Source organism: Thunnus thynnus, chromosome 20 (genome assembly GCF_963924715.1).
Source record: "Thunnus thynnus chromosome 20, fThuThy2.1, whole genome shotgun sequence".
NCBI classification, from domain to species: domain Eukaryota; kingdom Metazoa; phylum Chordata; class Actinopteri; order Scombriformes; family Scombridae; genus Thunnus; species Thunnus thynnus.
The window spans coordinates 22,261,249-22,276,648 of NC_089536.1; the positions used below are offsets into that span (position 1 = coordinate 22,261,249).

The 15,400-nt window shown below is 39.9% G+C and overlaps 1 protein-coding gene across 9 annotated transcripts in view; it reads left to right on the forward strand.

Moving 5' to 3' along the window:
• Window positions 1-1,547: 1,547 nt before the first annotated feature.
• cacna1g (calcium channel, voltage-dependent, T type, alpha 1G subunit) overlaps window positions 1,548-15,400 on the forward strand; it is a 164,445-nt gene continuing 150,592 nt past the window's right edge. For all 9 annotated transcript variants that reach the window (XM_067577235.1, XM_067577231.1, XM_067577234.1 and 6 more), the window contains exon 1: window positions 1,548-1,692. In XM_067577235.1, the coding sequence (XP_067433336.1) occupies window positions 1,600-1,692 (93 nt within the window). In that variant the 5' untranslated portion in view covers window positions 1,548-1,599. The remainder of the gene's footprint in view (window positions 1,693-15,400) is intronic.

A 15,400-nucleotide genomic window follows, 5' to 3' on the forward strand; every position in this document is an offset into this window, starting at 1 on the left:
ATGGATGGGCCGAAATTTTGTCAAAGTTGAACTATACACTGTAGCCACTGTAACAAATTAATCGATTGCAGTGATTCCATTGAAATTTATTGATTTCTGTTCTAAATCTGTTTTATAAATGCTGGTGTGACTGAACCCTAACTGAGAACAGTGTAAAAGGTTTGATATGCTGTTTTAGATAGAAAAAACATGGGTTTGAATCTTAAAAATATGCACCTTTTAGTCTGTGAATGCTGTAGTGTCTCCATTATTTCCCCTTGACCAACACTTGACCGGTATTTTGAAATGTATTTACTGTATATTAAAGAAATTGTGATGAGATATTTATGGTATTTCATCTAGTGCTACCAGCATGTCAACATTTACTATAATAATGGTAATTGAAGACTATTGCACACATATTTGAGATCCTCTCTGTTTTCTCTCCTGTTTCTCTGGCGTTTAGCAGACTGTCTTGCATTCCACTTTGAAAGTTGAGCCTGCTGTGGCTGCTTTTGACCAGCATAAAAAAGTAAGGTGAAAAATCCGAGTTTCTGTGTCGCTGTCCGACCTGCACTCTCTTTTTTGTGGTGGCTGTGAGGCCACGCTGACCCAGCTGCATTGTGGGTCAGCGGGATGAATGAGCAAGTGGCGACTAATACGATAAAAGAAGGACAGGTCGTTTGTCCTCACAGCCGGTGTGCGCACTTTTACACACATATACACACACATAAATGAAAAGCACTGTTTTCCTTTTAGATCACACATCTCACACACACACACACACACACACACACACACACACACTTGGATGACAAACAGTCTGTTCTGTCTAACATTGTTAACCAGGCTGGATGCAGGGTGCTGACTGTGGATGCAGTGGCAATCTATAATATATGTGGGTGTGTGGTTGTGCGTATGCATGCAGCCCACATATCTGTGTGTGTGTGTGTGTGTGTGTTTATGTGTGTGTATTGAAGCAGCATCAGTGTGTGTTTGGTCTCATCATTGATTGGTGTCACATAGCTCAGGCTGGCGTTTAGCCTAACCACATTTGGAATGCCCACTTCGACCCTGCGGTCAATAAAATTCATGTGTTATGCATCAAGATGTCTCCACATGCACCAACTCTAAAGCTGGATATTTCATCCTTTTCATCCTCCTCTTAGTCAGCCTACCAGTCTCTCAGCATCTGCCTCCGTTGTCTGTTTTTCTGCTTCACACAGTCTCTTTAAAGTCCCTATCCAGCGCCCTTGCTAACAATCTGAACATTTTCCAACACTCGCACACCTTGCAAACAGATTTTGGTTAACAGGGAGAAATGGGAGGACTGCCTGCCACTCACAACAGCCACAGGTGGGCTTTCCTTGTTTCCGGATTCCTCTGTGACTCATTTTTCCTCTCAGAAACATTTTTTGATTGTGAGTTGGACTGGTAGAGCTAAACATGCATCACTTTGTCAGAGGGGTTTAGAAATTTGAATGGAATAATGAGGTCACTGGAGAAAGCCTAGATGAATACATACTTTTCAGGTTGTTGCTGCACACAGCAGCAAGCTGTTGTTATCTGTCTGTGTTATATTCCTTAACTGCTTCCTGTACATGGTTCGAGCGAGCTTCCATGTTGGTGATCCTGCTGAACTGTGTGACCCTGGGCATGTTTCATCCCTGTGAGGACATCGACTGCGACTCTGAGAGGTGCAAGATCCTGCAGGTAAGACCATCTTTTTTAAATATATATTATAGGCTGAATGTATTTTCTTGTCTCTCTTCATTTCATAAGGTAAATCAATACCTATGTTTTTTTATGAGTAGCAGTGGGAATATGAAAGCATTTTCCCAGATGGAACGGCAATATGTACAGTATATACATATAGTATGTACTTACCAAAGTAAAAGAGAGAAGCCATGGTCAAATCGTCAGACTGACATTGCATTTTCATAAAGTTGCAGGTCTTGTTAGCCCCGTCTGTGACTTCATTATACTATATGTGACTCTGTGTTTCAATCACATAGCATTTCCTTTACAAACCTTGATGTAAAAATCTTTATTTTTAACCTGTTATCCAGAAGTGGCATGTATCTCCAAAGATATTTTCCTTATCCCTCAGATAAAATATTTTCTCAATGCAAAACCAATGTTGAAATTCAATATTTCCACTGAGTGCACCACCCACTGCCCCCACCTGCACAGTGGACGTAAGTTCCAGTGAAGAATGGCGAGGCACAGTCTGCTGAAATATAGGGTTCGAACATCAGTTTTACGAGGCAAACATTTTATCAGAAAACAGACATCTGGGAATTCATGAAAACATCTTTTGAAGACATGACATACTGCTGACTAACAGCAAGAAAATCTCCTAGATGTTGCCAGAAGTCTTGTGAGAGACAGATAAAAGAAAAATCAGAAGCCAAGATCACCTGACTTTTTCGTTCCTAGTATGGGTCAAGCTCCAAAAAACATCCATCTTCTATAATGCAACTAGATAATGTCTTTCACTGGACTCCTCCTGCCTTTCCAGCCTGCATCTGTTAAACTCTACACACCCAGTTTGTAACACTTTCTCTTTACAAATTTGACATCTTTAAGCCCAAACCTAGATTACTTAGGCAGTGTCACTTGAATAATTTTCTCAAACCTTAGAAAGCTCCTCCAGAGCCGCAGAAAATATTATGCAATATGTAAAATCACTGGAGTGTCTCTTTCAAAGTCTGTACAGTGAGGTCTGTTTCACCGCTGAAGGTTAACTGGTAACAGCATGAAATACTGTTCCCGTGGTTACCTGCAGTTTATTATCAGACTCAGAAAAAACCTGCCTCAGGGTCCCGGGGCAAAAATGCGTTCTGGTCCCCCCCCCCAATAACCCCTCCTTTCTCTAACTCTCTTGACATTTAGAAATCTGCAAATAGTTTTTGGTCATTTGATCTAGCATAAAGATTTCAGGAATATACAATATGACCTTGTTTACAATAACTTGGGCTTACTGTCATATAATTTTAAGACATGTACCTGCCAATCAGAAAGTATTATTTATAGTAGCTGTGGTACAAGTGTTGAAACAACACAAACATATGACACACATGACATGACAGGCCTTTGAATTGACAGGCCATCAACAAGGAAAAAACACAAACACACATGACAGAGACATTCACACACACTAGCAGATAAGCACAACAAAATACAGAGTAATGCTCAAAAAAGTAAAATAGCAGGTGATGAGACAGCACAGACATTATTCAAACAGCGTAAAACAGAGAGCAGGAACACTGTAAGATATGGATACAATTTTCTAAAACAATGCTTTTGATAGAGACAACCAAAACAATATTTTCCAGCATATCTGTCCTCTGCAGCTACCTCCATTTGCATTATCTCCGATAGAAATAAACAACAGCATTGTGTGGAGGCGTTTCCATTAATTTATGGCCCTCCTTTAACCTACCAAATACTAATGGAAGCACATTGTTGTTGTAAACTACAGAGGACAGAAAAACAAATTTTTTTTCTGTGTTAGACGGGGGAATCAAGTGGAGTGAGGTGCAGTAGAATAGATCTGTGTTATCTGGCACCGTTCGTCTTGTGCAGTGAAGGGATAATATGCTTGCAAAGTGGTTCCAAATAGATTGAATCAGAACAAAGTCCTCTTATTTTCTTGTCCACTGACTCAGTGAAATTGAGCAGTTGCATTCCAAAATGAGATTTCTATCATTGGGACAAAAAAAAAAACAGCGTCCAACCCCTGCTACTGTATGCTCTTTGATATTAAAGTCTATTTATAATGTAGCACAAGACATTTACTGATCAGATGTATTTTTAGAATGAAATCATACTTCCAGTTTCTCTACCAGTGGATGCATACACGTCATTTCCTTTAATGAAATCTAAATATTGACTTAGAAGGGAAAGGAAAGGACGGAAACGAAAGGAAACGCGAGGAAAGGATATTAATGGAGAGGGAAGAAGTGAAGGGAAAGAAGAGAAGAGGAGATGAATGAACAAGAGCGAGCAGAATATTAAAGGTGAATTTAGAGAATAGGATGGATCAGGATGATAAAAGAAGCATGAAGAGCAGTTTGAGGCTGCTGTTGCTATGGGCAGCCTGAGTCCGGCCATCCCTTCCATCGCTCTGCTCAAGGATATGAGATGTGATTTAATTCAGTGGGTCTCCTCTCTGAAGCGCAGATGAAAGTACAGCCTAGAGGTTAAACGCTTTCTCGTTAATTCCTCACTTCCTCTATTTCAATCTCCCCATCGCTCTCTGCATCGATATGTTTAAGAGATCGTAGAGGCACATAACCTACACACTTGTATGCTCTGGTCTGTCTTTGATCTGTCTCACACTGTCTGGAACATACTGTGACTCCAGTTTTCTCGCTATTCACATTCTGTCACATCTTTCTTTTTCTTCTCACACAGTTCCTCACTTTCCTCGTTTCTTATACCTTTCTTCTCCTGGTGAAAGATTGAGTTGACAACTTAATATAATATTATACCCTAATATGTGATTTTTGAATTGATTTACTCATTCTTATGAGCAAATACACATAAAAAGTACCCATTAAAGTCATAATTGTATTCTATTTAAAGCTCCTGTGTTCACCTCTTCATTGTCCAGTCCTTAGCACCACCCATTTCCCACAATGCACCAATCACAGCTAAGCATGAACCTGGACAACTTCAATCATCTTTCTGCTCTGATGCCTTGGCTGTAAAGGGCCTACCTTTTCTCTATACATTACAAACATTTAGTAGACTTTCAATAGATGTAAAAGCAACACTTAGTTATCAGTTCTATCACCATCCCCAGAACCCATAAAACAAACCCTGGATTACTTTTAATGCCAACGGTTTTTTTAATTGTTGCTTTCTACAATATCTGGGCATGTCAACTACGCTATGGTTATGGTAACGAAAAGATCGTGGTTATGGCAAATATATTGTGGTTAAGTTGGGGTAGGCAACTAAAATTCGTGGTTATGCTGGTATGAGACAGGGTGCAAGCAGGATGCAACATGCTACATACCCACAAACCAATCACACCTTTATTTTCCATTTCCTACATAAAGGGGTCAAATTGGCTCTGAAGTTTGGCGTTGGATGTAAATTATGAGATATTATATGAACATCTAAAATGACCATTATTACTCTGCATACTTGGCTGAATGTCTCGATTGAATGTGATGGTGTTTTACTCCATTTCCAAAGCTTACAAGAAACTATCAGTCGGTGGTTAGAAGGTGTAGATGTCACCATATTGTTGAGCGAAAGTTGTCAGACAGTAACTAAAGGGCAATCTACACCCCCACCTGCCATGGAGGGTGGCGATATATATAAACGAATCAATAAATAAAAGCAATGTTTTTTCCCCTGTATACTCCTCATGGAGCCTTTTCTCTGATATCAGCTTGGCAAAGCCAGACTGGCTGATTGTTTTCCTCTCAGCTCCTCAGGAGCTGCTGCTGTCAAGAGAGCTGGTTCTGATGACACTGACAGCTGCACGGAGGTTGGAGTCGATATTGATTGAACGGACTAGATGCTCATGTCTTGCCTTTGACGGGGATGCACAGTAGGCAGCAGTGGCAGACAGTGATAGGATCAGTGAATTGTCAAGAGGAATATATTTTTGCTGGTATTGGTCCAACTTGAAAGATTACAAGTAATGGTAACACCATAAAAGGATGCACCCACTCAATGACCAATAAATTGACCAATTTGGAGTTGGCCCCTGATGAGCTCATCTTGTGCTTCCCTTGTCAAATGTGTTCCTTGTGGAATATAGTGGAGGAGTTTTAATATTTGACTGTGTAAGTAATAGAAAAAATGGTAAATAGTAAAGTAATACAGTATTAGAAATGATTAATAACATTTTATTTCTTAAAGTTAATCATCCTAACTTTAGATTCTGCTTGTTTCCTACCACTAGCAGACACAATGTATGCTAAAATGTTAGCATAGATCAAACTATTCACCAGGAAGACAAGGATTTTGGTGTGAAACCTAACTGTTAGCGTGAAACTTACTTGATAAGGGGTGGTTGATCAGTGGGCAAGAAAGAAAAAGAGAAGATGATCTAAAGTGTCTCAGTAAGGTGAGATGCTTTCCTGTATTGCTGCCATGATGATGATGCCAAAAATGCAGATATATTTAGATGTTTAAATATTTCCTAGAGCAACATTACTGCAACTGTGTCCCACAGTCATGTGTTAGTAACCGAGCTTCCTGATCTGTGCTGTCTCAACATAGCCAAACTAGCATCCAGGCTAATGAGAGGTCTCAGCCAGGCCTCTCTATGGCTCTCCTCTCTGATGCAAGCTAAATGAGCTCTCATTTCCTGACACAGCTAATGGCTACTGTAATGATCACAGGCTACTGTGTAGCGGAAGGGTAGAAAGAAAGATGACTGCTGCTTCATGTGTCAGCATTGTTGAAAGGTTGCCCTCAGGCATTATTTACAATTTGTTTTAATGACACTCAAAAGTCCACTTTAACTTCACTCGGCCTCACCATTGCATGGCTGGATAGCATCAAAGGTAATCATTCAATCAGTGATTAGATTGTTATTTAACACATTTTCATTTTGTACTTGTGTAAGAAGCTCAATCTGAATTGTTTAATGTCTGATACTGTTATTCTATTTTTAGCCATGTAAGCAGCTGGACGGATGGCCTTGTGGTCGTTTCATCACTTAAGTCCACAATGAAATATTTCAACAATTAATGGCTGCATTTTGTACAAACAATTATGTTTCCCAGAGGATGAATCCTATTGACATTGGTGATCCTCTGACTTTTCATCTGATGTCACCAACAGTTTAACAACGTCACCTATTAAGTGAAATATGTCAGCATCTACTGATGGATCGGCACAACATTTTATAGACATTTATGGTTCCCAGAAGATGAATCCTGCTAAATTTGGTATTCCCCTGACTATTCCATGATTGGAATGAAACCAGGATATGACTGCCATGCAGTAGTTGTCTAATTAGAAAAACATTATGCTTGCAAGGATGCTGACGTTATCACTGAGCTCAAAGCACCCTTGTGCCTAAGTACAGCCTCACAGAGCCTCTAGCACGGCTGTAGACTCTGACTCTTGTTTTTCTTTCTCTCAAAATCTGGTTGTGACTACAGCCTGATGAATATCAGTTACTGATACCAATATAAATATTTTAGAGTTTAAAAAAAAATCTGGTAACGTAAAATGAGAAGGTATAATAAGATATTTTAAATCATAGACATAAACAATAATAAAAAGAACTGCGACCAAGATATGCAGTGAGTGGAACATTTCATATTTGTAAAATAAATTTGTTGCCAAAATTTCTGTGATGGGCTAAAATTTGCCGTTATTATCATCTGTCAATTTATCAGTCAGGCTCTTAATGTATCATCAATTAGCAAATTCCTGAAAATGCTGCAGTGACACACGCACACACACACACACACACACACAAACCTGGACAGATTTAGGGTGAGATACAGAGGAGAGAACATCAGAAAGCACTCCAGATAAGACCAAAAAAAAAAAAAAAAGGGATAAGTGATGATTTAGCAAATGGAATAGTCTCAAAGAAATGTCAAACTCTGACTATACCGTAGCAGCTTTAATGTAAAGGATTGTCTGTTTTTCCCAGAGGAGACATTTCAATTGAACACAGTCTGCTCTGAATGCTACAGCACACGTTTAACCTTCCACCGTCCCCCTGCAGCTACAGCACAAAACAATGTCTGTGGAAAGCTAATAAAATCATTGCCAATACAATAGGAACACGGGGTTACAGAGAGATGCACAGAGAGAAGAAGAAAGAGGGAGAGAAGGGAAAGAGAGAGAGAGAGAGAGAGAGAGAGAGAGGAGTTGGCAGGCACGAGTAGCCATAGATTTAGATTGCTTGCTGAGATGGAACTTCTGACATTTGTAGAGCCAGAGTGCTGCTGCTGTATGGAACTACTGAAGGAGCTTTCAGGCCTGAGTGCAAAACACATATACACACACACACCTCACACACACACACACACACACACACTGGTTCACCCCCACGTCAGCCTGGCATATGCCTGGAAGATGAAGAAACGTTCGATCTTGCGTCTATGTGTGTGTGTGTTTGTGTGTGTTTGTGTGTGCAATTACACTAGCTGTTATGAATGGTTGTCATCGAGCAGAAAAGTCTCCCTCACAATATCGTCTCCCTCCCACCCCTGTGAGGAGTGGATCTCAACTGAACGGCAGATTACAGTTAGCTTGTCCTATTGTCCTCACCGCATGAAGCATACACTACCTTCATCTCGCACGTATGGGTGTCTGTCTGCCTGTTGCACCTGCGTGTGTGTGTGTGTTCATGTGATGAAAGCATCTGACCCCTGTTATAATAGCATCCAAACTCCTGACAGAAAAATTAGCATACATAGTGGCTAAGATTTATTTTCCAAAGAGGTTGCAGAGAAATGTTTTCACAGAATTGATGGCACCTGTTTTGCCCCCCCCCACCCCACCCTCCCACCCACCCAACTCTCTGTCACGGACCTTTTGAAAGATGTTTTTTTTTTTTTTTATCCTCTAACTCTAATCATTCCTCCTTTATTTGTGTCACAGTACAAAGCTGCTCTGATGACACGCTGTCGGCAGCTGCATTAATAATTTTGTAACTCTTTCACGTCCTCCTGGAATACAACTACTGACACTGCTAAATGTGTTTACTGATTCCTGACAGCAGGATTTGAAGCTCTGCGGTGTGAAATTCTTCTTTGCACTCTTTGGTAACATTCTTGTGATTGAAATTTGCACACAAATAGAGCGGAACTGGTGGCCTTATATGACAAATATAGGGACGTCGATAATGCAAATGATCAAATTTAGTTATGAAGGTTTAGGATAAGAATATCAAACTGTTCTTGCATGAGCCTCATTGTCTGCTGCTTTGATATAGTTTTAGTTTTAGACTCATTTTTATTTCTGTGTCATGCCAAACATCTGGCTCATCCCACATGGTACAAATGTCTAGTTTGTTTGATTGTATTCAAATGATGATTCATCTGGATATATAAGCTGAAATGAGTTTAAGCTCAAGGGGTAAAAGTGCAGAAATACAAATAAAAATGTCATTTTAAAACAAACAAAATGTTGTTGAAGTATGTGTGTTTTAAGAATTAAAAAGAATCACATCACAGCTTTGTCTAACACCAACATCAACAAAAGAAATCATTAGCAAACACAGATTTCCATGCTTCATTGATTGGGAAGTGAAACCCTGCGTACCTCCATCCAGGGAGGTCAGAGCATAGCTGGAGCACAGAGGAGCTGGTAGGATTTCAGTCTGGGGCGCTTTATTGGTGGATGCTTGCTGTCGTGTGGACAACTTCCTTTATTAATGACAGACTATCTACCTGCGAGCCCACCCTGCGTTGACTTGTTGCTAGCTACGTACCCTCAGCAGTCAGTCTGTGCTCGTGAACAGAAACACGTGGTAACATCTGAATCACGCGCAGGAATGTTTTTGATCTGCGGATCTGGATTGTTCGTCAAGAGCTGCGACACTTCACGCCTGGGTGCCATACTGTATCTCATAAGCGCTTTGACACTTAAGGAGTATGCATTTGGAGTGAGCTGGGTCGAGTCATTAAGGAGTGTTTAAGTGCACTTAGCATTAGTGATTAAGTGCACTTAGAACATAAAGGCTCTGTTCGGGAGGTGATGAGAGGGCGTGTAAAGTTGGCACTCGCTAGACACATTGATAGCACGCAATACAGCTTGCTGTGCTTTGTGATGTGTGTGTATGTGTGTGGTGCCTGGTGGACAGTTGTGTTTACACTTGCTCTCAGGCAATGTGAGAAATAAAACGCGCGTGCGTGCACACACACACACACACACACACACAGGGCTCTTAAGCTAGTGTGTGGTGTTACTGTTTAGGCTGGGAGGTTCACGCAAGACTGAATACACATGGAGAGAGAGAGAGAGAGATAGAGAGAGAGAAAGAAGATGTCTAAATGTTTTATGTGTCCATACAGTGTAACTGTATGTGAGAAATTGACACACACATACACACACAATGCAGTTGAAAGTTATTACAAGCAAGCACATGATAAATGTCACAAACTCTTAACACACTAATAAAATTACACACGAGCACGCACACACACACACACACACACACACACAGTGCACAGTGAGATACTGTGGGAGACATAATCACAGTAATAGGGGAGTGATGCGACTTCCCTTGGAGAGAGAAGGAGGCAGTGGGAGAGAAAGATAAGAGAAAGATAAAGATGAGAGAGATGGAAGTCAGTGGTAGACGGAGGGAGGAGGAGGAGGAGGAGGAGGAAGAATGTCAGTAGCTCACATGGGAATCCCATCCAGCTGTTACTGCAGAGAGACGAGAGTGGGAGAGCAATGACGGAAGGCAAAAGATGAGATCCCACTTCTTCTGTTTCTTCATTGGCATAAAAAGTGGGGGAACTTTACTTGATAAAAAATGTAAGATGTTGTATCTATATTTAAAGTGAAAAAGTGATGAGGCGCTGGTAGCCTCTGTAACTCGTCAGTGGCAGCCTGATGTGTTAGTATTCATACAGAGTGTAATAACACAGATGTATGATCTCTAACATTTTCTTTGGTTTACTGAAGGGATGTTTTGAAGCCTTGACTGGGGTTTATATTTGCCAGTAACACAGTAACTGTGGTATTCACATCAAAGGCAAAACACTGCATTGTGGGATTTAAATCAAAGTCAGCGTCCATTAGATTGCCCTTATATGGACACCATTTCTTTTTTAATTATCAGACTTTCTGGGAGCATAAATAAAGAGCATTTTACATTAAGAATGAGGATCCCTGAATACTGCACTAGCCAGCAAAAACAAAAGGAGTGATTTTGGACACAGCCCTAAATTTAGACTAATGGAGTGAGGCCTGATTAAGTTAGGGTAAACAGTTTTATAGAACTGATAGATTTGTTCACTACTGGTACAGAGCTGTATATCAGGTATTAGTAACATTAACTTCTACATTGTTATCCTTGGTGTAGCGTCTGTGGTCGTCACGGTCACATCGTTAGCTGCCATGGCAATCTGAACAAGTTCAACTACTGTATTTAACCAGCTATAACAGCTCGCTTTTATGTTTATCTGCCTCCTTCTGGTCAAATATTGATTAATGTAGCTGTATCAGCTTTACAAAATGTAGTAAATCTGCAATTAAGAGCAAAAATCCTATCAAGTTAAACATTAAATGCATCAGCTTATAGACTTTTTTCATAATTGACATTTTGAAATGACACAGTAGAAAAAGCACAGGTGTACATATTAAAATGAATGATTGCTAAATTCCATTTAGCTGCCTCAGTTTCAGGGTCCTGTTATTGCACATGCAGGCTCACTGTTGCACTGTCATGGCATACTGGGACACCTGAATAGAGCAGAGCCATTGTTAATGGTATTGGTAACACCTGTGCTTTTCATACTACACAAGTCAAAAAGGCTTATGATCTGCAGCAATTGGAGATATATAAATACATTAACATGTTGTCACTTTGTTAGTTTATAGTGATGTATCCGATACCCCTAGCTTATGGTAGGAAGTGTTTATAGTTATTGTTATAAACAGTCAGTGTCTGGTAAGCCTTTACAGGGTTCATCTGGTGCAGGGGAAGTGAAGGCTTTTCCATTTCTAGCAACGGCAACAGTGGTTTGTTTGAAACAAATATAGAAGGATGAGCAGTGCTACCTGCCACCCACACAATATCAAAAGACAAAGACTTTACAGCACTGCCAACAGTACTGTTTCATTGACAAATGATATCTGGCAGATGCAGTGCAAAACCAACACAGCAATGAGCACAATGAGCAATAACAACACTGGTGCAAAAACATGAATAAGGATCTTACAGGTTGGCTCCTTTAAACTGTTTTTTTGAGCTATGAGGCATTCATTAAATGGGTTTCAGTATTCCAGTATATTACATAACAAGACGCCCATGTCATTATCTGATTCACCACTTAATTTAGCTTGAACCGTATTTTTGCAGATTCGTGTTTCACTGTTTCAAATAGTTTTAGATTGGATTGACTCACCGCAAGCGCTCTGCTTTCATTTGTCGGCCTATTTCACACTTTTGTGACTGTCACGCCAAATGAAAGCCAATTTCGTGAGACTTGTCTGCACTGAGATTAGGATGGATGATATAACATAATTAACTTTTTCGTTTTGTTTTCACATAATGCAAAAGTCTAATTATTCTTGGGAGATATTCCAAAAATTGCAGAAAATATTTATATATTTATAAAATATTATGTTCCTCCATGTACGTGTCTTCACAGAGAGCGAATGCAGTGGAGGCGAGAAATTAGGGAGTGTGTGGGCAGTGAGCCGTTCAACACAGGTCACTGGTGTCTATTCCCTTGGAGGCAGGCGTGTGTTTGTGTGTGTTAGGTTCCTCTGGTGTCCACTTGGACATACAGTCAGTGAACCATGGTGACAATGTATACACACAGAGACACACACACATTTCCATTTTGGTAAATACGCAGTCACATCAGTGGCAGGAAACCCTTGATTGATGTGATGCCTACAAAGCTTTTGCTGTATGTTTGGGTTGCAAACTCAGTCTATGTTCATCAGGATCATGCAACACCTTTCACGCTCCACTGATACAAGTTTCGGGGAATCAATATCATGATTACAGAGCCTGTATTACCATGTGCTGCACCACCAGTGTGCTCCGGTGGGAATGCCTCAGGCCAGCATGTCTTGTTGACTTCGATGAATTTGAATCCCAGCTGTGTGTACAGCATGTGTGTGTGTGTGCATGTTTGTAGAACAGTAGGAAAGGTTGCACTGGCTGACATCCACTCAATGTCATTTTATCAAGAGTCCCTGAAGGCTTGGTCCCATGTTGTATGTGTTCCAGTGCGCATGAGCACTATGTATAAGCACATGTGTGTTCATGCATGTGTTGTGTAATTAGTGTGCAGATGTTAGTGTGTGTGATCACCCCAGTCTCACATCAAAATGTGTAATAGCTATATTGGTCCACAGCGCCAAATGTATTAGTTCTACATTAATGGCTCTAAAATTGTGAGATGCCTATGTTTTTTTGGCCATTGTTTTCTATTGGTCACGTGATTTCTGTCTGCTCAAACAAACAAAATGGTAGCCATGCCTTTTATTCTCATTGGAAAATGAAATATTTTAAGATAGTTTCGGCATTAAAATGCATTTTGATAACATTTCTGGTGAGAAATGTACATTTTATTTTTATTATCTTTGTTCAGTGAATGTATAGGATGTTAGTTTGTTATTATGAAGATTTTTGCAGTCTCTCTATCGTTGCTATGGTGATTGCTATGGATGCTGCTATCGCTGAAACCACATAGTTTCATGTTGTTTGAATCATTGTCTTTGCATTGTTCAGTTATATGAGCTGTTATGTTATTTGTGTTATTTTATTATACTGTTTGATGATGTTCTTTCAATAAATAACATAGATTTTAGTAGTGCTGTTACTGGCACCAGATCAGTTTCCTCCACGGTTAACGTAAACTTTTAAAAGAATGAGGCAGTTTAATACATGCATTATGTGGCTGAACAAACATTTTGAATCTATAACCAACAAGCTCCTTAAACACAGTTTGAAGTGCTGCATAATTCCTGCCGACACTGAACACCAACCCAAAACCTCATTTCTAGAATACTAGTTAAAATAAAATGAAAAAAATGAAATAAAACAACATCTTTACTTTTTCTTAACATAGGTCATCCAGATGCAGTGTAATTACTAGTTCAGCTGTACTAGATATTTGATATATTCAGTAGATATATAATTTTACGAGCCTATATTTACAATCCTACTTTGCAAACTGGAAGAACTACAACTGTGGTGTTGATTTGTGTCAAGCTGTATGGCACGGCTCTAGGGGACTGTAGTTTAAAAAATAAAAAAGTGTTTTTCCTTAAATTTGAAGTTGTAAATACTGACTTGAGAGTACAATAAGGAGTTTAAGGGGATGTTAAACAGATTTATTTAATCAGATTTTAAATATCTAACTGTTAAATGGATGAAAAATGTATTTTAACCATATTTTACCCATATTTGACAGCCCCCATTTGTTAACTACACACATGATAGCTGAGGTCAAGAGCTCTCTATAACAGTCAATAATTTTCTCATTTCATGGACACAAGCCATCTGAGGCTTAGTGTCAGAGACCACTTTGAGACATGAAGCTTTTTGTTTGTTTGTTTTCATTTTTAGTGGAAATTGTGACTAAAATGAGTCACCCTCAGATATTACACTACTGCTGACAATCTAGGGCATTACTACAGGCTTGGAGGAAGGCCTGAAGTGCTTGGGTTAGGGTTAGGGTTAGGGCCAGGGTCAGGGTTAGGGTTAGGGTTAGGGTTAGAGTAAGGGTTAGGGTTAGGGTTAGGGTAAGGGTTAGGGTCAGGGTTAGGGTCAGGGTTAGGGTCAGGGTTAGGGTTAGGGCCAGGGCCAGGGTTAGGGTAAGGGTTAGGGTTAGGGTCAGGGTCAGGGTTAGGGTAAGGGTAAGGGTTAGGGTTAGGGTCAGGGTTAGGGTTAGGGTTAGAGTAAGGGTTAGGGTTAGGGTTAGGGTTAGGGTCAGGGTTAGGGTAAGGGTAAGGGTTAGGGTTAGGGTCAGGGTTAGGGTAAGGGTTAGAGTAAGGGTTAGGGTTAGGGTTAGGGTTAGGGTCAGGGTTAGGGTTAGGGTTAGAGTAAGGGTTAGGGTTAGGGTTAGGGTTAGGGTTAGGGCTGAAAAGACCAACCTATTTTCATTCATGCATAGACTACTAGTTACACAACCCCGGAGATGTTTTGTATCTTTATGATTCTTTTTGAATTCGGGTATTTTATGTCAGCATGACAGAGCCAATTCAACCAGAATCTGTTTTAAATTGAAATTTTAAAATCTATTTACAGAATGTAACAGTAATATTTTTTAAGAAATGAAAGAAATGAAATAAAACAACATCTTTACTTTTTCTTAACATAGGTCATCCAGATGCAGTGTAATTACTAGTTCAGCTGTACTAGATATTTGATATATTCAGTAGATATATAATTTTACGAGCCTATATTTACAATCCTACTTTGCAAACTGGAAGAACTACAACTGTGGTGTTGATTTGTGTCAAGCTGTATGGCACGGCTCTAGGGGACTGGGCCAGGGTTAGGGTAAGGGTTAGGGTTAGGGTCAGGACTAGGGTAAGGGTAAGGGTTAGGGTTAGGGTCAGGGTTAGGGTTAGGGTTAGGGTTAGAGTAAGGGTTAGGGTTAGGGTTAGGGTTAGGGCTGAAATGGGATATAAAACTTGAAATAAAATATTGACTGTACAAAAGAAATATGGACTGTGCTATGGACAAAGAAATGAAGTGTATGAAATATATGAAGGTGACGAGCAAAAATTA